The 12,257-nt window shown below is 34.9% G+C and overlaps 1 protein-coding gene across 1 annotated transcript in view; it reads left to right on the plus strand.

Annotated features, from left to right (window-relative positions):
- RANBP2 (RAN binding protein 2) overlaps positions 1-11,211 on the plus strand; it is a 60,596-nt gene extending 49,385 nt beyond the window's left edge. The window contains exons 24-29 of the mRNA XM_045550368.1: positions 1,745-1,949; positions 3,146-3,247; positions 8,035-8,180; positions 8,874-9,147; positions 9,273-9,607; positions 9,997-11,211. Of these exons, the coding sequence (XP_045406324.1) occupies positions 1,745-1,949; positions 3,146-3,247; positions 8,035-8,180; positions 8,874-9,147; positions 9,273-9,607; positions 9,997-10,302 (1,368 nt within the window). The 3' untranslated portion in view covers positions 10,303-11,211. The remainder of the gene's footprint in view (positions 1-1,744; positions 1,950-3,145; positions 3,248-8,034; positions 8,181-8,873; positions 9,148-9,272; positions 9,608-9,996) is intronic.
- Positions 11,212-12,257: the final 1,046 nt, after the last annotated feature.

Consider the following 12,257-nt stretch of genomic DNA (forward strand, 5'->3'; position numbering starts at 1 on the left):
ATGTTGAATAAAAGTGGTGATACTGGACATCCAAGAGTGTTGCACTGCTTTAGATCTTAACAAGAAAGCTAGTTTCTCACTATTAAGTATATTAGCTGTAAATTCTTATTAATTAAAAAAAATTGGGAGGTGGGGTGAGAGATGGGTTCTTGCCCCACTGCCTAGGCTGGAGTGCAGTGGTGTGATTATAGCTCACTATAATATTGAACTCCTGGGCTCAAGTGATCCTCGCACCTTACTCTCCCAAGTAGCTCAGGCCATAGGTTCACACCATCATGCCTGGCTAAATTTTATTTGTTTTGTAGAGATGGGGTCTGGCTATGTTGATCAGGCTGGTCTTGAATTCGTGGCCTCAAGCAATCCTCCTGCCTTGGCCTCCTAAAGTGCTGGCATTACAGGTGTGAGCCACCACACCTGGCCAGAATATTGATTTTAGATCTTCATTTTAATTATTGCATGTAGTGTTGTAAATGTCCCCTATCCTTGCTTTCATTGCATCTCACAAATTTTGATAGGTTGTATTTTTTCATTTTTATTTAGTTCAGAATATTTTTAATTTCTCTTGAGACTTCTTTTTTGACATGTGTTGCTTTGAAGTGTGTTGTTTAATCTCCAAATATTTGGGGATTTTTTCCCTCTAACATTTCTAGTAATGATTGCAAGTTTAATTCTGTTGTGGTCTGAGAGTGTGCTTTGTTTGAATTTTATTCCTTTAAATTTGTGGAGGTATGTTTTATGGCCTAGAATGTGGTCCTTCTTGGTAAATGTCCATATGAGCTTGTGAAGAATGTATATTCTACTGTTACATGAAGGAGTCTATGAAATTTCACTCCTACTGTATTTTTCAATTTGTAAAATTCCCATTTAGTTTTTTCTTTCTTATGCCTTCTATTTTTTTGCTTAGACCTTCTATCATTTCATTTGTTTTAAGAGTATCCATACTTCTCAGAACATTGTTAATAATGACTTTAAGAAGTCTTTTTTGGATAGTTCTAACACATAGATGATTATAACCACTCCCTTTGCTGGCCAAACAGAGCTGACTTTTCTTGAAACCTTTTACATTTGTGCCTTTTGCAGCTCCAGCTTTTTTGGCCGCTCTAACACACAGGCTGGGATGTAGGGAAGGCAGAATAAAACCCATGAGGGTCTCACCAGCAAATTATCCCTCTGGTCCTAAGATTCTTAACCCTCCTTCCTCCTCCTTTTATCCACCATTCTGAGGCTTTTTATTTATTTATTTGTTTATTAAGTACACAGTCTTGCTCTGTTGTCTGGGCTAGAATGCCATAGCGTCAGCCTAGCTCACAGCAACCTCACAGTACTGGGCTCAAGTGATCCTCCTGCCTCAGCCTCCCGTGTGGCTGGGACTACATGCAAGTGCCACCATGCCTGGCTAAATTTTTTTTTCTTTTTCTTTTTTTTTTTTTTTGTAGAGGTGGGGTCTCACTCTTGCTCAGGCTGGTCTCAAACTCCTGGCCTCAAGCAGTCCTCTTGCCTTGGCCCCTCAGAGTGCTAGGATTATAGCCGTGAGCCACCACGCTGGGCCCTGCAGCTTCTTATAGTTCTATGTTTTTTTCAGTCCGGGCATCTAGTTGTGGTTTTTGGGAGAGAGATAGGTAAAGTGTGTTTATTTCATCTTGTCCAGAAGTCCAAGTTCTCAGTCTCTTTTGAAATAGGTTATATGATCCTTTTTGTAAATCAGTATTTAATGGCATGGTGTTTTGTTACTTCCTCTTTTCAGAAATCTCAGAGTGAAGAAATAACTAGCACAGCCAACAGTGTGTGTACAGGTGGGACTGAAATGACAGCACCTTTTTTCTGTAAATCTGAAGAACCCGATTCTATTACCAAATCTCTTAGTTCACCACCTATTTCCTCTGGAACTGCAGAGAAACCTGTAGATTTGTCTACTAGAAAGGAAATTGATGCAGATTCTACAAGCCAAGGTAAAACTTGATATACGTTTATATCATGCATTATATAAGGGACACCTTATGTTTTTGAAGATAGATTTTTAATGGTAGATCCTAAAAACTCCCTCTAAAACAAATTTTGAGATGTCTAAAGGGCCTTAAGATATTAGTAATAATAATCAGAAAAATCGTATTGCCTTGCCACCAAAGATATTAAACGTGTTTTTATTGTTAGAGTTGTGATTATTAGGGAATACAAAGCATTGTGACTCTGACTTATCTGCCTAAGCATAAAAGATAATACAGTAATTTACTTACATGGTAATTTCCTTTGTGATAGTGTTTTCATTTCAATATTGTTTGAATTATATTATCAGTTTGGGCATATTTAAAATGTTTTAATTATATGTGAGATAATTATAGAAATATTACAATGGGGGAATAAAATTTTTTTGTAGAACTTAAGTGTCTTTTTCTCTACCAGCCTGAAAGCTGGCTAAATTAAGTATTCAGTTACAATAACTAATATGTGGTATTGCTTTCTCCTTTGTTTTTCCATTTCAATTTTTTGGGGAGTGAGTGGGAAGTGTCTGTATTGCTCTATATGTGTACATTGTCTACATTACCTAATTTTTTTAGGTAGTCTTAACATTATAAATATTACATTTATATAGACACTGCAGAATCTTAATATGCTAGAAGCGGAAGGTAACTTCACACCTAATACCCCGTACATTTTTCAAATGAGGAAAGTAAGGCATAGGGCTTTCAGAGATCATGCAGTTACATGTTGGCAGAATTAAGATAAGATCACAAAAGTCCTGATGACCAAGTGTAAGTGGGATGTTTGTTTTTTTATGAGCTTACTTATAATACAGAACACAAAATTTTTATACAGATGTTTCCTAAAACTCTGCCTTTGGCTGAATGCTTGTTTTAGTGTATAGAGGACTCTACAAAGCAGAAACAGTAGAGTTCTGTATCTGGCTTAATATAAATAGATCTATATCTCATTTTTAAGAAATAATTTTTGGCATACTTTTGGTGTAGTATGGTACTGTCCTTTGGGAATAGTACCTGTAAAATTAATAATGTTGAAAAAGCTCACAATTGGATGTATTTTGTAACTTACCTAAGAAGGTCTTACTATTCTTTCTGAGACCTGAGTAGAGCTTTGATGTTTAATGTACATTAAATGAAATATTAAATTGTTCTTTTCCTTTTGCCAGTGGAAAGCAAGACAGTTTCATTTGGATTTGGAAGTAGCACAGGGCCGTCATTTGCAGACTTGGCTTCCAGTAATTCTGGGGATTTTGCTTTTGGTTCTAAAGGTAAGATCAGGAGAGATTTTAATGATCATGTTACAGAGTAAAGCACAAGTGAAAAAAACAGTCCTTTGTTACAATGTTGCAACTAAGTTGGGAGATTAGTTTGTTTAACATTTTAATAACGAAAGGTGTCTACCCTTTATTTTTGACGTTTACTAATATAATCATAAAAATTTTCTCTTAATTTAGTGTAAGTCTTGCTGATAGTCCTCCCCATCGTGAAATGCAGAGCCATTTTTCAGTTTTGGAATAACTCTGACATTATTAACATTGTTCTTTTGACTGTACTTTTAGATTTGATTTGTGGATATTTCAAGATTTGTGAATTTATACTTTTGTGCTAATTATTGTGCTAAGTTGCTTTCCTGTCTTTTTCAGCGTTGTTTCTATTTGTAATCCATTTTGATAGCATTTCTACAATGTAATCCATTTCCTTGATTATTTCAAGTTTATTAGCATAAGGCCATTCATTGTATTTTCTTATTCTTGTAATGTCTTTCATATCTGTGGTTATAGTACTACCTAAATTGTTCTTGTACAAGATGTTTGATTTGTGGCATAAATTTTATTATGATGCTTAAATGATTAATGCATTTTAGAATACTGTCCTTCCCACTTACATGTTTACACTATTTTGCCAGCTCTTGCCACCTATAGGAACACATAAAATGTTTAGAAATTACCTTCAGATATGATGTTATGATGGAATTCATGGCTTCACCAATGTCCAGGTTTTTTATTTTTGTTTTAATTTATTAAATAGCCTGAAATCAAAGGGTAGTATGTTGTCAAACTCAGCAATGCAGTGGGTACAATTATTCACTCAAAAATACCAAATAAAAATTGATATGTTAGGCTGATTGATACTCAGTGTAACCTTTTCAAAGTACTGTATCAATTTCGTACTCTAAATTATGAAGTAGGCAAGACTCAAATTATCAGAAGGGAACCATGCCTTACTAAGCCTTACCCACAGACACTCCTCACCACTACTTGTCATTCTTAATGAGATTATTCATTAAAAAGAGTAAAACTACACTTCTCACTTTGTTTTGTTCTTGTGTTTGGCAGTAATTTGTGTACTTGTCTTTTCAAAGAAGCAGCTTTTGATTTTATCAGTTCTCATTTTGTACTTTTTGTTTAGCTTCACATTTTGTCATATTTTATTTTTGTTAGATTTCTTGTGTCGAATGCTTATTAATTTAGATTGCACTTTTTAAAAGTAATACTTAAAATTATAAATTCCCTGCAGTCAATTTTGTTTGTGTCCCATAGGTTTTCATGTGGAATCTTATTACTTTGGTAGTGTTAGGGTGGGAGTGCTGGTTCAGAGCTGGTGCACATGGGTTTGAGAAAAATTTCTCCAAAGATTAGGATAGAAAGAAGAAATGTATTTTATGTTCCCAAGCAGGAAAGGGCCAACATGGTGAAAGAGGAAGAGTGTGTTGGCAGAGAGAATCAGGTATTCGGGTTTTTTATTTAGGAATGGTATAAAGGGGGTGAACACAATTTATGGTTGTAGCCAAATTAACAAGGTACTGTGAACTATCATATCTGCTCTTTCTCTTCTTCTGAGCCATAATCTGATAACAGAAGCAGGGCTGTGTGAAAGGGCTGTATCCATTCCTTTTCTTAGAGGTATGCAGTAGTGGCAATCAGAGATCTTGTTGATGATCTTGCCCTTAAGATTTTTGGGCAGGATCTGAAGCCAGTAGTTTGTCCCCACTGCTGTCTGTCCAGGAGCTCCTCAACAACATCTTGAGGCTATATAGAAATAGACTCTGAAGGGCAGTGAGCTGGTGAGTGTAAAGAGAAAGATTTACCTTTCCTTTCTGTCTTTTAGCTCTTTTCAGATGTTTGTGAAAACAGTCACTGCAGGGTGCCTGTCAGCTAGGGAGAGAAAAGAGCTGAGAGGAGGGAGAAAACTCATGATTGATTTCTTTGTTTTCTTTTGTTCCTTTGTTTTTTGTATTGATTTTTTTCCCTGAAAGTTCTATTTACACAGATCTATTGATTGTTCTATGTGTGTTGTGTAATATTTTATGTAGAAACTAAGTTACTGCTCAGCTTGGACACAGATTGCCATTTTATCACGTTTGCTTCACTTTTTAATGTTTTTACTGAAAACATACACAGAGAACTCCTAGGTACTCTTACCTAGAATTGTTATCTTGAAATTGATACTCATTATTCACATGCATACCTTTTATACTTTTACTTTGTAAATTCTCCCTTCTACTCTGCTTAGGGAAGTGGTTTTCAGCTCTTGGCTTCCTATTCAAATTACCTGGGAGCTCTTTTAAAAAGAACTACCTGATAGTTATATTGGCATCTCTGAGCATGAGACCCAGACATTGTGATATTAGGTTGGTACAAAAGTAATTGCGGTTTCAGACTGAATTTTAAATCACTATAACTAGGCTGAAACACATCTTTATCAGTCAAAATAGGAGCCATTATAATCAACACATTTTTGCCAACGAGAAATAAGTTTCTTTATTCCTGTAGCATAAAAATCCGTTCTTCGGGATTCCGAGAACTCTTGGATAGCATTTTCTGCATCCTGCTGGTTATGGAAGTGTTTTCTCTGCAAAAAGTAGTCAAGATGCTTGAAGAAGTGATAGTTGGTTGGCGAAAGGTCAGGTGTATAAAGCAGATGAGGCAAAACTTTGTAGCCCAATTTGTTCAACTTTTGAAGCTTTGGTTGTGCAACATGCGGTTGGGCGTTGTGGAGAAGAATCAGGCCCTTTCTGTTGACTGATGCTGGCTGGAGGTGTTGCAGTTTTCGGTGCATCTCATCGATTTGCTGAGCATACTTCTCGGATGTAATGGTTTTGCCGGGATTCAGAAAGCTGTAGTGGATCAGACTGGCAGCAGACCACCAAACGGTGACCATGGCTTTTTTTGGTTCAAGTTTGGCTTTGGGAAGTGCTTGGAGCTGCTTCTTGGTTCAACCATTAAGCTGGTTGATGCCAGTTGTCATATAAAATCCACTTTTTGTTGCATGTCACAATCTGATTGAGAAATGGTTCATTGCGTACAATAAGATAATACTTCAAAACGATGATTTTTTTTGATTTTTGGTCAGCTCATGAGTCACCTACTTAATTGAGCTTTTTCACCTTTCCAATTTGCTTCATGTGCTGAAGGACCATAGAATGGTCTCTGTGTTGAGTTCTTTGACAACTTCTCATGTAGTACTTGTAAGAGGATCAGCTTTGATGATTGTTCTCAATTGGTTGTTGTCAACTTCCTACGGCAGGCCATACTGCACTCCTCATCTTCAAGGCTCTGGTCTCCTTTGCAAAATTTCTTGAACCACCACTGCACTGTAAGTTCGTTAGCAGTTCCTGGGCCAAATGCGTGGTTGATGTTGTGAGTTGTCTCCGCTGCTGTATGACCCATTTTTAACTGGAATAAGAAAATTGCTCGAATTTGCTTTTTGTCTAACATCATTTCCATAGTCTAAAATAAATATAAAATAAACAACAATAAGCCATTAGCAAAAACACATAAAGCAAGTAACGTGCATTAAAATGATATGTAACATAACCACATTTATTTAAAAATGTATTCCAATATCAAATGGCAAATTTCAGCAATGCTAAAACCACAATTACTTTTGCACCAACCTAATATTTAATGTGCAACAAAGGCAGAGAACTGTTTTGGAAGAATTTTGAATTTTTTCTGCCACATATCCCCTGGGGTTATTTTTTAATTAAATTTTTGCTTGGGAATTCCCGGATAGTTAATTTTGAGCCCCAAATTTCTGTCTTATCCTTATCAATTATTACTATTTTCAGAAAGCTCCCATACAACCTGGGGTTGTGCTTTTCTTGTTCTCAGATCATTTCTTTGCAATATTTTGTTGTATGTCCTTAGGAATTTTTGTCTTTAATTTTTTTCCCCTCTATTAAATCTGTCTTTATTAAAAGGAGTGGATTTTTTTATTCACATGTTCTTTCTTCAAGGTGCTGATACCTTTTATGTGCTCTGTGGCATTTTTTTCTTCTTAAGAGTCTTTAGCAGCAGGTATAATGTTCTGTAAGTGATGAAAAATTAAAAGAGGCATTTTTTCCCTCTAACATTGTGGGGAATATGTTAGGATGGGCCATCTAAATTAAGGTGGGAGGTGGAGAAGCTTCTATTCTCAGGTTCTTTCAGGTATGAGAGACAGAGATCATCATTATTCTGCATAGAAGTAGGAAGTCTTAACTGTGTAGTGTATCCCCTGAGGGGAGTTGAATTCAGAGGGCTTCCCCCAAGGCTACACTAGCCTGGCCAAGAAATCTAAGCTCCAAACACTAGCTTCTTAAGGAAGAAGTTGAGGTACAGAAGTTATAAACATGTGTTTAGGCTACTGTGGCTAGTTTGAAAGTAGCAGATTTGGCCTATTTAAGGACATTTTTATGTTCAAAAGTTACTTTTTGCATGTGATAAAAGGTTTTATGACATAGACTACCTCTGAAAGCTGAGCTAAATTTTCAAAATTTCAGGTGTGTACTTTTAAGAACCTACTTCATTACTGGAAGTTCTCTTGTAGTTTAGTGTTAAGAAGGTTACCCAAAGCAGAGACAATCTTACCTTTCTAACTCTGAGCATAAGCAGTACGAAATGTACTTTGTGCTCACTGCATGAGTTGAATTTGCCAGGATAACATTTTTAATAGCAATATATATACAGTACATCATTGGAAATTAGATGCATTGATAAAGTAACCTAAGAATAGGATAAAAAACTTGAAAAAAATAGATACCACTGTTTAAATATCCTAATTTATTCACCAGATAAAAATTTCCAGTGGGCAAATACCGGAGCAACTGTGTTTGGAACACAGTCAACCAGTAAAGTTGGTGAAGATGAAGATGGTAGTGATGAAGAAGTAGTTCATAATGAAGATATCCATTTTGAACCAATAGTTTCATTACCAGAGGTAAATGTTAAGGAATCAAAGTTTTAATAGTAACTTATTTTTCAGTTTAAGTTTAAAACTCATTCTGGCTTGATTGTGGTAGGTATATTATTGGTTGCATTTATTTCAAAATATTTACAATTTGAAATGGAAGCTCTGTTTATTAGACAACCAGCCTTTAATTATAAATTGTCTTTTAGAAGTTTTCGTATAAATGTTGCTTCGTAAATTCTATGTGCAATTGTTGGTAAGAAATAAATATTTTTTTCATATGTTGTTAGAATATGTGTTTGTTTTTATAACATCATAATATTAAAACACTTTTTGAAACCTCTTCTGTCTGGAAAGCAGCAGTCCCTAACATTTTTGGCACCAAGGAGCAAGGGTAGGGGGAGTGAGGTGTCACGGGTAGGGGAGTGGTAGTGGGGAGCTCAGGCGGTGATACCAGGCCAGGCCACGGCCTGGGGGGTTGCGTAAAGGTAGGCATTTAATTTCCAAAAGGAGAGTGAATACTATATAAAAGAAAAATCTTCAATGACAAAACAGTTCTTCACTTCTGCAACAAAAATCAGATGTATTCCTAGCTCTAGGATATAGCCAATTATTGTAACACCACAAATGCTGTTAAAGTCATCACAAAGAAAATATCTTAAGAGTTTTGATCTGTGGAATTTATTATAAGCAGCACTTTATAAATAATTTCATCTATTATAGGTAGAAGTAAAATCTGGAGAAGAAGATGAAGAAATTTTATTTAAAGAGAGAGCCAAACTTTATAGATGGGATCGGGATGTCAGTCAGTGGAAGGAGCGTGGTGTTGGCGATATAAAGATTCTTTGGCATACAATGAAGAATTACTATCGGATCCTAATGAGAAGAGACCAGGTCTTTAAAGTGTGTGCAAACCATGTTATTACCAAAACAATGGAATTAAAGCCCTTAAATGTTTCAAATAATGCTTTAGTTTGGACTGCGTCAGATTATGCTGGTGAGTTTCTACATTCAGATGCTACTTTTCATATTGTGGACTTTACTAAAATCCATAACAAACATATAAAACAATTTATAACAGTTAATATGAAGGTCACTCCTTGTTTTTTTTTCCTTCAATAGATGGTGAAGCAAAAGTGGAACAGCTTGCAGTGAGATTTAAAACTAAAGAAATGGCTGATTGTTTTAAGAAAAAATTTGAAGAATGTCAGCAGAATTTATTGAAACTCCAGAAAGGACATGTGTCACTGGCAGCAGAATTATCAAAGGAGACCAATCCTGTGGTGTTTTTTGATGTTTGCGCAGATGGTGAACCTCTAGGACGTATAACCATGGAATTATTTTCAAACATTGTTCCTCTAACTGCTGAGAACTTCAGAGCACTGTGCACTGGAGAGAAGGGCTTTGGTTTCAAGAACTCCATTTTTCACAGAGTAATTCCAGATTTTGTTTGCCAAGTAAGTATTAACTACACATCACAGTTGAAGTCTAAAGAGTATACCAAACTAACTTGGGAAATTTGAGTGTTTTCCCTTGATGTTGTCCTATAGTTCTCTTAAGATTTCTTTAGCTTTTCCACACATTAGTTGGTGTCACTACTCCATTATCTACCCCTGCTGAAAACTTTCAACCTAAAATAGTTCAAACGTTTAATACTTGAAACCTAATAGAAACTGAGGGGAAAGAAAAAGATCTTTTCATTTTTTATATTCTTTCCAAAAATACTTAGTCTTCAAACTGCATTCTTAAGGAAGCTGGGTGTTTAGGATTTATCCTGTAATGATGAGTTCTGTGTATATTTTAAATGTTTTATTCAGGATTCCTATTAATTGAAATCTTTTTTCAGGGGGGAGATATCACCAAACATGATGGAACAGGAGGACAGTCCATTTATGGAGACAAATTTGAAGATGAAAATTTTGATGTGAAACATACTGGTCCTGGGTTACTATCCATGGCCAATCGAGGCCGGGATACCAATAATTCTCAATTTTTTATAACACTGAAAAAAGCAGAACATTTGGACTTTAAGCATGTAGTGTTTGGGTTTGTTAAGGATGGCATGGATACTGTGAAAAAGATTGAATCATTTGGTTCTCCTAAAGGGTCTGTTAGTCGAAGAATAAGTATCACAGAATGTGGACAGATATAAAAATTTTTTTTCATTGTGAATTTTTTCTGTATAAGCAGTTGAATTGAAGCTTAGCTATTACAGACAATATGGTAATTATGTTCAGCTTTTGAAAATGGACGTTTCTGCTGTATAAATGTAAAATTGCAGCTTATAGCTGTTGTCACTTTTTAATGTGTTATAATTGACCTTGCATGGTGTGAAATAAAAGTTTAAACACTGGTGTATTTCAGGTGTACTTGTGTTTATGTACTCCTGACATATCTGTATTAAAATGGAATAATATTAATCTTGTTAAAAGCAATAGACCTTCTTAAATTATTGAAGGGATATGATATATGCAATTAAGTTTTAATTCCTTTTAAGATATTTGGACTTTCTGCATGAATATACGTACCATTTAAATAAAGGGACCACAACTTGATAATTTTATTTTAGATTTGAAGTATATTTGGTAATCTTAACTGTTGGTGTGCTTGTTTATACAGACTCATGTTTGAATGAGTAGAGTCACAGAAGGTAGAGAGTTAACCAAAGTGCTCTTCTATAATCTTTATTACACCTCTTGTGTAGTTACAAGTTAACTTTTAAATAGCGTACCTTCCTTTCTTAAAATATGTAGCATCCTGTGCCCTTTCCAAAGGTATTAAATTAATATTTACATTTTAAACAAGTTCACTATTTCATTACTTGTATTTTTTTTTTTTCTTTTTTTAAGCTTTCTGTCATCTGTCTTTACTACCTCAGAAACTGCAGCTTGGTTCTGATGATAGATACTGAATTTTTCCTTGCAGTTATTGTGATAAAGTATGAATATTTTTAGAAGGTCTATATACATGGTCTTTGGTTAAAGATTTGCTTTATACTAGAATGTTGCAGTACCTTTTTCTGGTAAATTTTGTAGCAGAAATAAAGTGACAATTCATAAGAGCCATGATATTTAAAAAATTCATTACTTGTGCATTTAGTTGTCTGTTCATTCTAGTACCAGATGTAAAGTAAGGAGACAATTAAAGTCAGTAAACTCAAACTGCCATGTAATTTTCAGAACTCTCAAGGAAGTAACTCTTAAGTTTGATATGCATTGAAAATGAATTTGGAAATGGTTTGTGTCAAATGTTAGGTAAACTGCTAAAGAAAATAGGATGTTCTCAATTGGCCTACTCAATATGGAACTACAAAGAATGCAGTTAGAGCACAAAATTTTGTATGTTCCAATCATGAATATTGACTGTCTTCCACTCTCCTGTGTTCTTCCAGTGAAATTACTTCATGTTGTTTAGTGAGGAAAGACAGTGAGGTTTATTCCCTATTATATGGGGATTTGGAAATAGAGTATCCTATAGTAAAATACCTGTTCAACCATCAGTCACATGAGGGGAGGGATGTCATGTGTAAATAATGCGTGATGGAATATCATCACTAAATCCACTTGGCCACAAAGCCTGATACCTGAAATAAACCTACCCTCGATGTATCAGTTGAACCTTGAAGAGAACTCATGGACTTACATATATGCACATTTAATATTTCAAATTGGCTTCTTTGGAGACCTATGTAAAGTGTGTTGTAACTTTTCAGCTGACACATTGATGACTTTGTCATGATTTTAGAATAAATTCTTAAGTAAATACAAGTGCTTTTTAAGAGACTTTTTATGGATTTCTATGCTATCGTAAAGCATTTAAAGTTATGAAATAAAAAGCTTTAACAAACTTTGACAAAATGACATGTAAACTGACTTTTCTAGTATTAGTATTCCAAAGATGCTTAAGCGTGGGTTGTGACATTTGTAAGAAAGTCTTTGTGTCACATTTCAGGAAAAGACTGCTATTTCTCTTTGTTACTTAATCACTGATGTGGTATATAAACCCACGATGTGTATTTTTTTTAAAGTGGCTGGATTTTATATTGTCCATTAAAATCTGCTTAAAGATAGAATAAAGTAATTCCTTATTTGTACATTTTAAGTGGTA

Source organism: Lemur catta, chromosome 4 (genome assembly GCF_020740605.2).
Source record: "Lemur catta isolate mLemCat1 chromosome 4, mLemCat1.pri, whole genome shotgun sequence".
NCBI classification, from domain to species: domain Eukaryota; kingdom Metazoa; phylum Chordata; class Mammalia; order Primates; family Lemuridae; genus Lemur; species Lemur catta.